This window comes from Anser anser (genome assembly GCF_964211835.1).
Source record: "Anser anser genome assembly, chromosome: 3".
Lineage (NCBI taxonomy): Eukaryota > Metazoa > Chordata > Aves > Anseriformes > Anatidae > Anser > Anser anser.
The window spans coordinates 50,043,052-50,057,939 of record NC_139722.1 but is presented as its reverse complement, the minus strand read 5'-3'; the positions used below and the strand labels follow the sequence as shown (position 1 = coordinate 50,057,939).

The 14,888-nt window shown below is 33.9% G+C and overlaps 1 protein-coding gene across 2 annotated transcripts in view; it reads right to left on the bottom strand.

Moving 5' to 3' along the window:
• The window catches only part of FIG4 (FIG4 phosphoinositide 5-phosphatase), a 70,082-nt gene that overhangs the window by 42,927 nt on the left and 12,267 nt on the right, over positions 1-14,888 (bottom strand). For both annotated transcript variants that reach the window (XM_083831870.1, XM_083831871.1), the window contains exons 5-13: positions 13,653-13,703; positions 11,252-11,400; positions 9,705-9,833; positions 8,730-8,830; positions 8,119-8,281; positions 7,382-7,479; positions 4,533-4,666; positions 2,718-2,834; positions 1,286-1,331 (exon numbers count right to left, since the gene is read on the bottom strand). In XM_083831870.1, coding sequence (XP_083687996.1) covers positions 1,286-1,331; positions 2,718-2,834; positions 4,533-4,666; positions 7,382-7,479; positions 8,119-8,281; positions 8,730-8,830; positions 9,705-9,833; positions 11,252-11,400; positions 13,653-13,703 — 988 coding nt within the window. The remainder of the gene's footprint in view (positions 1-1,285; positions 1,332-2,717; positions 2,835-4,532; positions 4,667-7,381; positions 7,480-8,118; positions 8,282-8,729; positions 8,831-9,704; positions 9,834-11,251; positions 11,401-13,652; positions 13,704-14,888) is intronic.

The window sequence follows — 14,888 nt, the reverse complement described above, 5'->3', positions numbered from 1 at the left end:
GTGTTGTATCTGTGAAGAAGGTTTGATTTTCAAATATGCTTTAACTACTAAAAGCATGCCTGCTTGCTTTTGTTCTACTGTGATGGTGCTTGTATTTTAAGCTTCCCGTATCTTAAGCAACATGTATGAACATTTTGGTCACAGTCATACACGCTTTTATGCTCCTTGCACCTCCACTCTTCAATTCCGTAATGTACACACAAGAAGTTATTGTAGAATATGAACAACCGCTAGAAACATTTTAATATAGTAGTATGGCGGATTCTTTTACTCATATATATATATATGGCTACATCAGTGCTAGTCATCTAAACGTTTATTGTCTTAATAAAGAAGCACATTTTGGGTGTGACACAACTTGTCTATCCCAAGACAAGACAAATCATGATTTAAATGCTAACGTAGTACTCCTATGGTGACAACCTCAAATGCTTAAGTTTAGAGAAAGAAAAAAAAATCATACCCCTAATACAGGTAAACCTGTAAGACTAGCATTAAAAAAACCCACAGCATTGATATGCCTCCTTATTTTAAAACAGACCAAATTCTAACTACTTTGCTGTTTATCTGCCCTTCAGGACCCCATCCTAGTGTGTTCAGTTAGTAAAGGAATGGTCACATGCTTTCCAACTTAAGTGAACTACAAAATTATGAATGGCAAGTCAAAAGGCATTGATGTTTCTCAAGAACACATCCTGTGTTCAGAGTATATAACCATAACATTCAAGTATTAATCCGTTACTAAATAATTTATCACCCTGCACTTTTTTGACCTCAAAGCATTTTTTCTAGTTGTATTTTCTTTTAGTGGCAGTAATTGTAACAATGTACAGAATATTCCAGCAGTAGAGAAAATGCATTTAATCACCCATTTTCACGTGTGTGAATGTCAACAGACTGAAGTATGCTTATTCCTCACCCCTCCTATCTAATATTGTATTATACAGACCGTTAAAAAGCTGGTGTTTTAACTTTTGCTACCCGGGTAGTACTACAAACTATGTAGTAGTGACAACTATTTTCAAATCTGAACATTTCTCAGACTACATTCAGCAAAAAATACAATTCCAGCAATTTTGTGGTACTATCCAAGAACTTAAAGCCTTATTTCCCAATTAGGTTTCTCAGATGGACTCCAATAATGCTGTTTACTATAAATATTACTTTAAGAGAGTAACCTGTGAATCACTAATCAAGTATTTATGTGAAGTGGTTTGCTTGTGCTTTTTGAGTGCTGATTTACATCACCAGAACTTTGAATTAATGAAGTATATTATCTTAGTACCTGCAAGCGACCAGTGGAAACAACACAACCTCCCAGTTCATTCCACCTGAAAGAGAAACAAAATAGAATGACTTACAAATCATTAAAAAAAAAAAGTTAACAGATCATACCATGTACAGATCTGCTCAGTGAAAAAGGTTGTCAATTAAAAAACTGCTCCAAAGCAAAACTGGTATCACTGAACAGCAGAAAGCAGTGAAAGCTCTGTGCATTAGTAAGGTGTTGCATTTACACTGCATGGAAAAAAAATAAATCTAGCCTTAAAGTAGAAATGTTCCTAAGCCATATAAAATATTTCTTTTGCTTCCTTCAAAAAAGAGTTTGAGCTCCACAAGCCTTGCTCAATGGGTCCCGAGTGTAAAAACAAAATGAAGTAGGTACAGTGCCAGTGACTGGAAGGTAGAGGTACATTCTCTGTAGCACAAGCTGGTTGATTTAAATCTTGACTTCATACTGATTCTAGGCATACATACTATTCATTGTCCAGTTCTTGCTACTCTGTACAGGCACTAGCTGTACCCCAGAGGCAGGAAACACGAATCTGAAATTAATGACATTTTGAGGTAGAGGAACAGTTATGCTTGATGCAGGTAACCCCTGAACAACTGAATGTTTTCAAGCTGGGAGGGTTAACTAGCTTACACACTACTTTTGAGTCTCATCAGACTATCTCTATAAACCACAGCATCACAAGGATGCATCAATCTCATTCATGCTAGTTTGCAGTTGCCACTTTTGCTGTACTGCATGGCAAAGAAGCTCTAAGAGTCTCTGAGTTTTACTTCACTGTTTCTAAACGAAGTTGGGCTAAAAATGCAAAGATATTCTTAATGCAAAATAAAAATGCCCATTTGAGTAGTAATGAATTAACTTGGAAGTTACTTTATTTCTGAATTTTCGAAGACTTTAGAGGATTCAGCTGATTAAATCATTATACGCCCATAGCACTCTACGCAAATACATTTTCTATATTAAAAAAAACAAACGTTTTCAGTTTTGTATGTATTAATACCATTAAAAACATTTAATTGATAGGTACCTTATTCATATGCCTTAAAAGAAGCCCCTTATTAAATTACAAATGTTGTTCTCTTTGTTAAAATTTATTCTCAAATTTAGCACTCCGTTGGTTAAGGAAAAAAAAACTTTATATAAATACACATGGCACAGATTACAAGTTAGAAATAATGGTTTGATATAAGAATTCATTGTAAGTGGAAAAACAACAGCATAATAATACTGACTATAAAATTTTCAGTGTATTATATTATTTCTTAGCATGTGCCTTTGACTATAATCCTTTTTGGCTAAAACTTAATAATGAACTATATATTTTCATGTTAACTGAAGCCTTAAAACAGACAGTAGAAATTCCAGACAACTCTCCAAACAGTAGATATTATTCATTATACATCCATAAAAGTATACATACTTTTCATCTGGCCGCAAAATACTGCAGTAGGAATCAGGTCGATTCACAAAAAATCCAGTTTTCTTTACTACACTTTCTGCAATCACATTCAATCTATCAAGCACATTGCAAAGTTTGCTGAAAAGAGAAAAAAAAATACACAGTAAAGATACATTAATATTCAAAAATTTTCACTGCTTGGAAGTCTTTTAGTAACAAAAATGATTTAAATTATTTAAAAAATGATTTAATGGAAGACTGGTATCTTGTTTTATTTGCAAGGTGCTGTGTTACTCAGTAACATTTGTTTCAGTGTGTTCTTCACATTTTCTTACACCAGTTTGTTCAGATCAGGGCATCCATCCATTAACTGAGCCTTTATTACTCAAAATGGAGTACATTTTAGTACAGTTCTTACATTTTAGTAAGAACTTTGAAAACAAAAATATGTGTAAACAAAAGTTAAAAATTACGTCTTTTTTCATGATTGCTTATCTTGAGATGGAAGTATTATTTTGAAATGTTTCCACCAGTACTACTTCCCAGAAAACTTACTTCAAAACTACATGTTGAAACAGTCTCAGCATTCTTGAAATGGTCAGTTCTTTAGGCAGAGACACGTTATCTTTCATTCTTTAATCTCTCTTGCTTGCACTAAAAAAATAATCTTTTTCAATTCCCTCAGATATTTTTTATATCTGTACTAGGGTGGGTATAAATACACATCTATCTTATAGCTAGAAGGGGCATCTTTTGATCACCTGGTATCATTCCCCGTATGAAGCATTGCTCCATACAGAACCCAAGAACTTGCATCTAACATACCTCGTGAAAGAAAATATAGTCTTACTTTGAGATTTGATATTTAACCATAACACAACTGAAGAGACCTAACTGGGCATAATGACATTTTAGAATAAAAATGGAGTGTGAAACCAAGTCAAACTTTAAATTAATAGTCATTCACATCTATGTGACCTACCACAACAACCAGCTTGTAATCTCAAATAATAAGGATTGCATTTTTTTCCATAAAAAGTATTGACAAACATTAATTATATCCCTATCCTTTGAATTAAACTAGTTTTTTTCATTATTTTGGTCAGACTGATATAGTAACAGAGACCTGAAAGCAGATACAACCTTTCTTGTTATTCTGGAAATTTTGGTATTATAAGAAACAGTAGACATAGGCAGGCCACACAACATCAGAACTGAATTGTGTGTTACTGAAGAAAAGCAATTTGCATTTATAGATTTAAAATGTTTCCTCCTTGTAAATATTTCACCATTTATGAAAACATTGTCACATGACACTAGTACAACACACTATTGTCCAAAATCATAAAAGAAAAAGTTACTGAATGTATTTGACAAAGATAAATAATCTAACAATCTAAATGCTTTATAACATTGAAATTAATAAAATATCCTCATTATCCTCATTTCCTTATGAAAGTGGAAATGGAAGAGACATTGATATGATTCCTTCCCCTTTTTTTTTCTTGAAATAAAATGTTCTAACTCAATAAATTCAAGACTGATACGAAATACCTGACAAAATGCAGTATTTGACTCATTCAAAACAAAAAGACAATGCTGTTGGCTTTTCTCTAAAACTTTCCTTTGCAGAGAACTTCAAAGTTTTCAGGCCTTGCTCCAATTTGGTATGATGTTATATATTTGAATATTAAAAGTCCTTCAGAAAGGTCAGGTTTTATTCTGTCCATAGATCTTAATAAGACTCTCCCATCATTCCTAAGCTAAATTTAACTGAAAGCATATAGTACTTGAATTGTGGCTAAGAGCACTAATACAATGAACAATCTTTTCTACCTTTTTGTGTATTTGGCCATATCCCAAGGAATATATATAATCGCATGCTCTGGGGGTAAAAACTGGTTGAGATATGTCACAGCAGCAACAAGTTCTTCGCTAAGAATCCTTTCATGCTTTCTTTTTTCACGTTCCTTTGGTGAAAAGAAAAGGAAGTTATCAGTACTTTCATTAACAAACATATGTAACCTGTACACATACATATATAGGTCTGTGTATATATTATAGACTGATACACTCTAACACAGACTCTTTAACCTAGACTTAAGTGTTACCTGCTTGGTATGGATGAGGTAGAAACAAGACATATACACACAAAAATAGTAAATTATGTTCACACAATACACACAAAAAATCAGAAAATGAGCATTTGAATTTGAAGAACATCAGAGTAATATCAACTTACATTAGTAATATTTTATTAAGTGAAATAACTGATAAAATCTGTGAAAAATCACAGTGATACTATGTATCAGCAACAAATGGGGTATAACTGTAATAAAATCAGAACTAGTAGTAGGTATGCAGTGTCAGGCATTTTTGGTACCTGTGTTCAAAAAGTCATTCCATTTATTTCCTAGGTATATTTTTTTGGAAGAAATAAAAGGTCTATGGGAGAAACAAAAACATAAATAATGTCTTCTAAACTAAACAGTAAATATCACGAGTTCTTCTCCAAGTAGAATATCTTAGACAAGGAAAAACAACTGATAAAATCTAGCAAACATTTTGTCTGTTAAGCCAATAAACAGTTAACCAGCAACATTAATTAAACAGTCTTACAGCAGCATTGCATGCTTATTTTAAAAACAGACTCACACCCCTCTTATGCATTAGTACATTCTCAATCAATGCATGGCACTATCTCAATCATCTTAGAGCAAACTTTGTCACTTTTTTGAACGCCTCTGAAAAAAAAGCTGAGCATGAGTAGTTTTACTTCACTTCAGTGGTGTATTTGAATGTTTTAGTCATTAACAGAAATTAAAAGTGGAAGCTGTACACCACAGCTGGCACTTCTGCAAAACTAGTCTAACTGCACTACAAATGGAAGAGAGAGTAAACTAAATATTTGACAAAAGTTAGAATTACATTGCCATTCTCCAAGCATACCATATGTTTTGGCACTCTGATAATATGGCTTTTCTCTCAACTTAGTCCAAACTAAAACCTATGTTGAACTTAGGTTATAAAGACGGATTTAAATACATAATTGCAGCCATAAATAAATAAACCCAAGGAAAGGCTAATTCATATGTTACTGATTAACAAACTTCTAGGATAGACAGGTAAAGTATGAATTAGATTTACATTTAATCAGCCTTTAAGAAATCAAATAATGAAAGTACTGGAGACAAAAATCATTAGCATTTGTGTAAAAGCAAGAGCAACATGCAGACAAAGGTGATTTTTTTTTTTTTTTTGAGGGAGAGAAAGAGATGCATTTTCAGCCATAGTATCAAAAGGCCTGTGAATAAAGACATATAATCATTCACGTGTCAAGGCCATGTGAATCTACTCACACTGTGATAATGGCCCTTGAAAGCTACGGCTGCAAGAGAGAAAATCATTTTCTTGTCAACAAATGCTATCCTAAGTTGATTCCACAGACTCTTGGACAGTCTTAGAAGTATTGCTATGTAGGAAAGCTTCTAGAAATAAAAAATAGGTCATCTAGTTGCTATCTATTACTATTCTGGGTTTTAAAAGTCTTCCTTTTGTATTTTCCCTACCTTTTTTCATGCTAGGAATGGATCCTACATGCACATAAAAGGTCCTTTTTTTCTACTGAATACAGTTCTACATGATAAATGAAATGATAAATAGCTTTTTTTTAAAGCCTAAAAAGTAGTAAGATATTCAAGCAAAACAAATTAATTTAAAACAGAATGTGGAAGCAGTTCATTAAAGAGGAAACACTGCGTAAGATATAAAAGATAACCTTTACTGTCCAGCTATCAGAAGAAAACACCAAATAAAATGACAGAAATTCCGGAAAAAAATCAAACTACAAAGTTTGCATCTGCTCTAGTAAAGCTGCTAAAATGTAAAAAGAATTTATGGTTTCTGCCTTGTAGAAAATAAAACTAATTTTAAAAACAGGTTACAGTGTTATTCTCTTGTGACACCATATTCAGATGTTTGAGATTTATTTTCACTTATTTTATTAGAAATTCTGTTTGAGACTGGGTAAACTCCCAGGGTCTGGAGTCCGTTCCTCCTCTCTTATTTAAGCAGCCTGGTATACCTCCCACCTTCCGACAGCAAGCTCAAACCTGCCTGGCTGAGATACCGTGACACAAAATGGCTGGATCAGAACAGGAAAACAAAAAACAACCACAAACACAAAATATAATACTCAGAATTACAGTGCCACCCAGAATCCAGGCTTTGGCTACCACAGCCTTCCACACAGCAGTTAACAGAATTAGTGCAGCAATCAGGAAGCTTCCCTGTAAGCCCACCCCTGCTGCCACTGGCACTGCCCATTAACCAGCATGAGATGCTTCAGCTTTCTCTCCTGCCCATACACCCGTGCCTCTACCAGACCAAACAAAGTGAAATATCATTTACCATGATATTTCAAAAAACTCAGTCATTTGTGTCAAGAAACCTACAAAGTTTATAAAAATGGAAAACACTTTTTTTTTTTATTATTTGGAAGGGCTGCAGTGGAAGCTCTTATAAAAATACATACACTCCTGTGTAGGATTAGATTTATGAAGAAAATATGCCACTTACAAGCTAACGTTAGTTCAGAGTACAAACAAAAGTACACAGAGACTCCACAGAAAAGCATTTTGTATTTAAAATAAGAAAACATACAGAACATATTCAAAATATTGTACCTTCACAAGATTCAAAATAATAATGGGAGAGCCGAATCTTTGAAGCATTTGGTCAAAGTGAAGAGCAGCAACATGCGCAAAAGGATCTGCTTGGTCAACTGCAACAGATACATATATTCAGGATGACATTAAGAGAGCTGTAGAGTCACTTAAATCATTTTCCCTTAAATGTACTCTTCACAAAATAATTACTAATTCTCTATAATGATATAATTACATATTCTTCTCTTTTCATGCAAAAGCTGTTAAAAAATCCTCCTTTTTCAGAAATGGAAGTGACTTTTTAACCAAAACATTTGTGAGATACTTACAAAGAGCAATTATTCTGGCCCCATTATATTTAACCCAGATGTTTTCCAACATTTTCAACAGGTTCAAAATTTTATCCACAACCCTTTAAGATAAACACAAGTAACTGTATACAAACCAATCAGCACAAAGAAAGCTGACATTTTTAAATGTAAGTTTTTCGTATTCCACATCTGACTGTGAAGTCTAAGTTGGGGATTTTTTTTCTATTCAATTTCATCAAATGCAGCTGTTTATACAGTTAAATGTTTATATGCCACTATGTTTATTATAAAGAACTCTGTTTACCTTAAATTATAGCCTCCCATAAAACAAATGCTTAGACAGTTTATTTATTTTTACAAGTTCAGTTTTCATTTACTCTCTCAGGTGTTCCATTAGGACACAGTGCTAGCCATCACCTATTACAAAGAAAAATTTGTACATACGTGTTATGGGTGGTTTAGGCATCATAGTTGAAATATCTTGAGACCAGTACAAAGGGACAGATCCTCGAACCTGAACATAGGAAGAATAACTTCCCGCAGAAAATGACATAACCGATGCATCATAAAGGATTTGTTCAGTTTCCACTTCATTAGCAACATCACCCTACAACAAACAGAAATACACACATGAAATAGAGATGACACTTCAGAGCTGCATGCATTATAGAGAACTGATCATTACTGATGGAGCACAATTAAGCTCTAAGACACCAAATCATGGTAGTGACAACACAAATGAAGGCTGAATACCCATTTATCCCTAAATGTATTTGATCTATCTTTTTCTATTTGAGAAATAACATTACTGACGCAAATAACATAAATGCTAAAAAGAACTTCCAATTAAAAGTTACGATTTTAAGAAAGCTTTATTATCTGACTTTAAAATGTAGTGATGGTTTTGATAACATTATCTATTAGCATGATTTACAACCAAAGCCATAACAACCCTCTAAACATACCAGTTCACTAGTCAGCCAGGTTCATGTTTTCTACGTTGTTAGGGGACAAGGGCGAACTACCACACAACACTGCGATCACACTTATTTTACCTCACAGTTTGCTCCTCGTTTCAGAAAACGTGTTCCAGCAAATTTGCTTGATCTTCTGGCTATCAGAGTGACATATATAGGGCGACCATAAATTAGCAGTTCTTGAAACAGAAGTTAAGGTTTACATGTCATACGCGATTTTTGTTTGCTTAATTCATGTGAGCAAAAATAAATTCTAGGAAAAAAATGGGGTACAAAACATCTGTTCTACTAAAATCTCCTTATAGAGATGAATATCACTTCCAAATTTCTTTTGCAGTTGGGAGAAAATATTGCCTTTTTCAACAATCATTTTGGAAGCATTTTGAAAAGGGAATCTACATCACAATACACCAATTCCTCCTCACAACATACAGAAGAGAAGTATGTCTATTTTAACTAGCATTATACTGTTGATGATTAAAATCTAACATCCCTGTAATACACTAAATTCTTATCAACTAAGATACTGAGATGGCATTTCTTTGGAATGAGATATGCATTTGGGTTTTTTCTCCTAGTACTATTAGGTAAATAGACCCATTTTAAATAATTGCTAGAGAAGTCATCATCTTCCAATCGAAACAGAGTAAAGTCAAGAGTTTCTGCAAATCTCACTTACTAAAAAACTATTTTAAAGGGGATTAGTTAGAGGGCATTTCTATGTCAGCAATTCAGTTCTGTTTAGCTTTTCTGCCCTTTCTCAAATATCTATGAAAAATACAGCTGAGCCTTAAAATCTTCTCAAGCTCTTTATTACTGAAGTCCATGCTTACAAACAGTGCCTCAGTGAGAATATAGTCTACTTGCATCACAACCATATTAAAAGAACATAACCATTTTTATCCACAAAGCCTAGAGAAGTAATGAAAATAAAAGGCAATCAATAATTATAAAATTAAAAGGTGACCTTACAAAGAAATAGTTCAATGTATTTCACACATTCAAAGTTTTTAAATCAATAAACTGCCATTAGTTACAAGGGTAAAAGGATACTTGATTGCCCACAAAATCCATGAATGATGTACAGCAGCCAGTCACGATGAACAGTATTTTTTACTGCCTCCAGCAGCTTCCCATTCCACACATACTTTTCGTAAGGTTTACTGCAAATTCCAAATACACCTAGGAAGTCATTACAATGAAACGGCATTAACGATTAAGAAATAAATTCAATTCCATTGGACTGTTTTAAAACATGGGGTCATTGGACCTTTATTTTTATTTACCCTCGGCTGCAACCCAGCATAACATCTACTCATATCCTTGACGTTTGCCAAACACAAATAACATTAAGCACTTGCTGAAGCTCAGAATTTATTGAGATGTAAAATTTTTCTATGGTTGCCAGTCACTGTAGTACTTGAGTGTCTTCAACACACTGTGCAGAAGTTTCTGATCCTTCCAATACTAGAGAGATCTCTGCATGGTAACGGAGGATTTGATAATAAGAGAAAGAAATCAAGTTGTGAATTCCAGTTCAGGCAAAAATACTCTCAGAGGAGGACTATATAAGCTTTTCAATTCTGGATCAGCTCTGGAAGACTGTGAATAGCCTTTATCCCCTTTAAAAAAAAAAAGTATTTTATCTCCCCTTCTTACATAATTTAGTCTGGTTTTCTTAATTTGCACTGACACTAAGAAACGCAGCTATTGTTGGGCTGCATATGAAAATTCAATTTCCAATATATCTGGAACCTGAGTCTTTACTCATTTCAGAAATTAGAATATTATAGGTTTAAACAAGTAAAAAAAAGTGGTGACAAAAATACAAAAAAACCCAAACAACTAAATAATAAATAATAATAAAAAACCAAACACAATTTATTGCCAGTCTGTTCAGATGATTAGTGTAAGTCACAGGATAATAAAACACAGAAACATCAGCTTCAACAGAATGAAATCCAATATTGAGGATTTAGGGTAGGGTTGATAGGGTTGATTTTTTTTGGGGGGGGGGAGTGGAGGGGGTTGGAAATGCAAAGCATAAGGGAGAGAAAATTTTCATGTCTGATTGTTCATCTTCACAATGTTTTGTCTACTGTGTGTATATCAGCTCCAAAGTGAAGGTTGTAGTTTTCAACTGAAATCAACAAATATTCTTAGGCTTCCTTACAATGCTTGATATAGTACCTTGATCCTAACTTCATACAATTCCTCTATAATCAGTATTTCCCAAAATGAAACAAAAAACGTTTTGTATTTAACCATTTATTGCTTCCTATTCTGTTTGTAATTCAATCCTATTAAGAATCCTACAAATCAGTTAAATAATCAATTGCTGAAAAATGTCAGCATGTTCAATTATCTGCCTGAACTGCAATGTAGATTACCAAAACAATGACTAATCATGACTACAAATTGCATTGTTCAAATTTAAATGTTTAATTGGTACTTCATATAATCTTTTATTAATTCACTACTTTATTGACTACTGATCAATATTGAAGAGACAACTGTTCCTCAAAAGTAAACTTAAGTGGAATATATTCTAAATGTACTCATGACTAACAAAATTTGTTTTATTAGACACATTTGCTTACCACTTCCACCCTGTGCTGAAAGTCCTTCATCTTCAAATATATCAAAACTCTCTTGTCGGGTATGAGTTGTTTCGGTTTTTAATATCTCAAGTGGCATTCTCAGAACAGTAAGATTATACTGAAGGGAGTGAGATAGATCATAGCTGTAACTGATAGACGGTTAACATTTATTAATAATTGTAAATGCATGGGACTTTTCTGAAAGCCCTTACTCTCTATCTATACTTTTATTTAACACAGTACTTATTATATTATCCATTAAAAAATGACATTTAAACAACATACAAAAAATCTGATTCTATACTGGCAAATAGTACAGATGGTTTCCAAAAGAAGCTTTACAAACACAGAATCTGTTTATGCTACAATAGATGAAACTGTATTTATATTCTTAATTATAATTGAAAATTGAACACGGCTTTTGAACAAAACATATCTGAAAACTTACTTCCCTTTGTTCTAAGGAGCAGTCCAGATGATCAAAGCTAGCTATTCCACTAGAAATACCCATATAGAGAGAGACAACCTAAATTTTCAGAAATTTAAGTACCACTCTCTAACTACCTGAACTCAAAGCAGCAAAAAATTTGACTCACAAAAACTTTCTGACCTGAAATTTGTGATTGCAGCATAAATATATCCTAAGACTGGGGACTGATGAATAAGCAGAAGTTGTCCTTTTTTTTTTTTTTAAATTTAGTTCCATAACAGTAACAAATGCAGCATCTCATGCCTTTTATACTGACAACACTACACTCACTGCTAAATTTTACAAGCCATTAGGATTCATTTCCCCATGGAGAAACCAAATTTATGCAACACTTAAATCAGAAGTACAAAGAGACTTCCACTTTAGCCTAAGGCAGCATCAGTGATTATTGGCCCTCCAGTAAATTCTAAATATTCATTAACAACCTAAAACAAATTAGGCGTATAGATTTATGGTTGATGATAACAACATCTAACCCACGTATCCACTACATTTCCATGAACAATTAAAATTAAGCTGGTAAATGTGTTTATCAGAGAGTTTTACAAGAAACCTTTCCTTTCCCCTCTAGGCACAACCACCGCAACAGCATATGCTCATCATCTCCAAGCAGATTAAAAATGGGGGTTACATTACGCTAGGGCTGAGAGATAAGAAAAAAGCAGTTTCAACACTGTGAAAACAGTTTTCCTGTGCAAAGCCATGAAACAGACATGAAGCCTGGGTAGGTTTCTTCTTCACCGATACAGCTGTGACATAAAGCCTCTGTTTTCCAAGAGGAAGTATGTTCTAGACTATTAGGTACTTTGGTACTTTTAAGAGGTTTTGTTTCGTTTTGTTTTAGGACAAGGTCTTCTAACTACCACTGCTGGGTTTAGCACAACCCTTCCCCGTTTCTCTACTGTACCAAAAATCTCATGTGTGATAGCAGCTGGGACTAGACATAGCGACTTGTCTCTTCATGAAAGAGTAGGCAAGTGAATCAGTAATGCCAAGACGGCCCCGTGAAAGATATACTCTGCACAGGGTACATCTTAGATTAGGACCTATTTCTGTTCTTTTATTTCAGAATAAAGGCAAAGCTCTATTTCTGTAAAAAGAGATCAAGAAAGAAAAACTGACAGGACAAGCAAATCCCCTGAAATACGCTACTTTTTTAAAGAAAGAACGACTGTTATCAGGCAAGGGTGAACAGTCGTATTTATTATTTATTTAAGGCAAGCAGTATTACATTCTCCCCATTCAGCTTGACTAGAGAAAGCCAATCAAGAAGAGCTGCAGGACAAAAATCACAGTTTTCATAATGAGCCTGTAACAGCACACAGAAATACTGGCAACTGTTTACAGTTTGCATCCAGGAGACATTTATTGTGATCACCTTGCAGAATGAAAAAAAAGCTGAACAATCTGAGAACTGAGCAAAGAGAAATCCCATTATTCTCTGAGCAGCAGAACTACATCAATTTCAGTTCAATGTACTTTTATCTACAACTGCGAGAAAGCAGTGATTCCACAACTCTAATTATATTTTACAACTTCCTCAGCTCTATAATTTCCCCTCCAAGTTCATAGATCTCCACATGGTCTTCATGTGCAGACTGACAAGGCAATATAGCAACAGAACAGATTAGTGCTGAGTTCATACTGCAGCTTTTCTGTCAGTGAAACATTAATTTCAGTATTTACCCTGTCATTAATATTTCTATAGTTTTTCAGCTTCACAGAGACTATATTCTCAATGAATTTCTTGAAGCAGGTTCAAAAGTCAGAGACAATTGACAAACTGTGTGATCATACAATATTACTTCCCTAGGATAACAACTTAAAGATCTTGATTATCAGAATCCAAAAGCAGAATCTTATAGGAAGTGTAAGTACACTATTTTAAAGGACTTAGTAATCCATACTTACCTAAAATAGAAATTGCTAGAAAGGTCCACATTTTGAAAGATTCTCAGATACCTGAAAAAATAATGGAAGTTAAACGGACAGTTATTACTAGCCATACAGACCAAAGTCAACCAGGACCTCAGCAAGTAAACTACATATAAATATTGATTCTTGTTATAAGTTCTTTAGCTATCTAACTGCAATTGTTTTGACAGTCAGGTAATTCCGCCAGAATGTCAACAACTGGATTAAATGAATAATCTTTTTTATACAGTGTCTGCTCATGTAGATACTCTTTCTTTAGGCAGCTGTAGAGACAGTTGTGTAATTCTGTTTTCCACAAATGTGGGTCAAAATTTCTAGGACTTACACAAGCAAACTCCCAACAGTACTATATAAAAATTAAAGATTTTCATAGTTATTCTCAAATGAACAGAGAAAGAAATATCTAGATCAACCTGTTATACACTTACAAATTCTCAGAAGAAACTCTAACAGTCTACGAAAGATAAAATGGCTGACACCATGGGTATTGAAAAAATAGCTTAGATAATATGGTCTGTTGCACTTTAAGAGGGGAGACTGAGATATACTGTAGATCATATCTTTATGTGGAAACTTTTTTTAATAATTGCCGTTGGTTTCATTTATTACCTGCCATCAGTTTATCATAATCCATCACAACTTCTAGGCTATTCACAGTTGGTAGAGACTGAGAAGTAGTCTACTGATACCATTCATAATACCTGATATTCATAATTCATTCATAATACCAGATACCTGATATTTCATAAAAGTAAAGTTACACCATCCTGACAAAATCAACATCAAGATGTATTTGTACATTTCATACAAGGTTCCCTGCTGATCAAATGCCGCATTTTTTTTCTTCAGAAAGAAGTCACAGAAAGAAAAATGAAGTTAAATTTACCCATTGGTGAGTCTATCACCCTTTACAACACCAACTTCCACAAGATTCTGACAGCACAGAAAGATTACATTAAATCACCTACTCAGAATGTCCTGAAAGGCATAAAACGTCTCTTCAGGTGAGATTAACATGCTACAAGTGACTAAAAAAAGGACATTAACCCCAAACAATATAAACCCGTACTAGCATTACATTGCTTTTGTAGAGTCCAATGTTTACATTGGATGTTTTGTGCCGTGCAATGGCTAAGATGCAGCTTTGACATGTGGCATGGAGAGGCAGACAAACTGCTCTGAGACCAACAGCGGTAGGTACCCTCCAGGGTA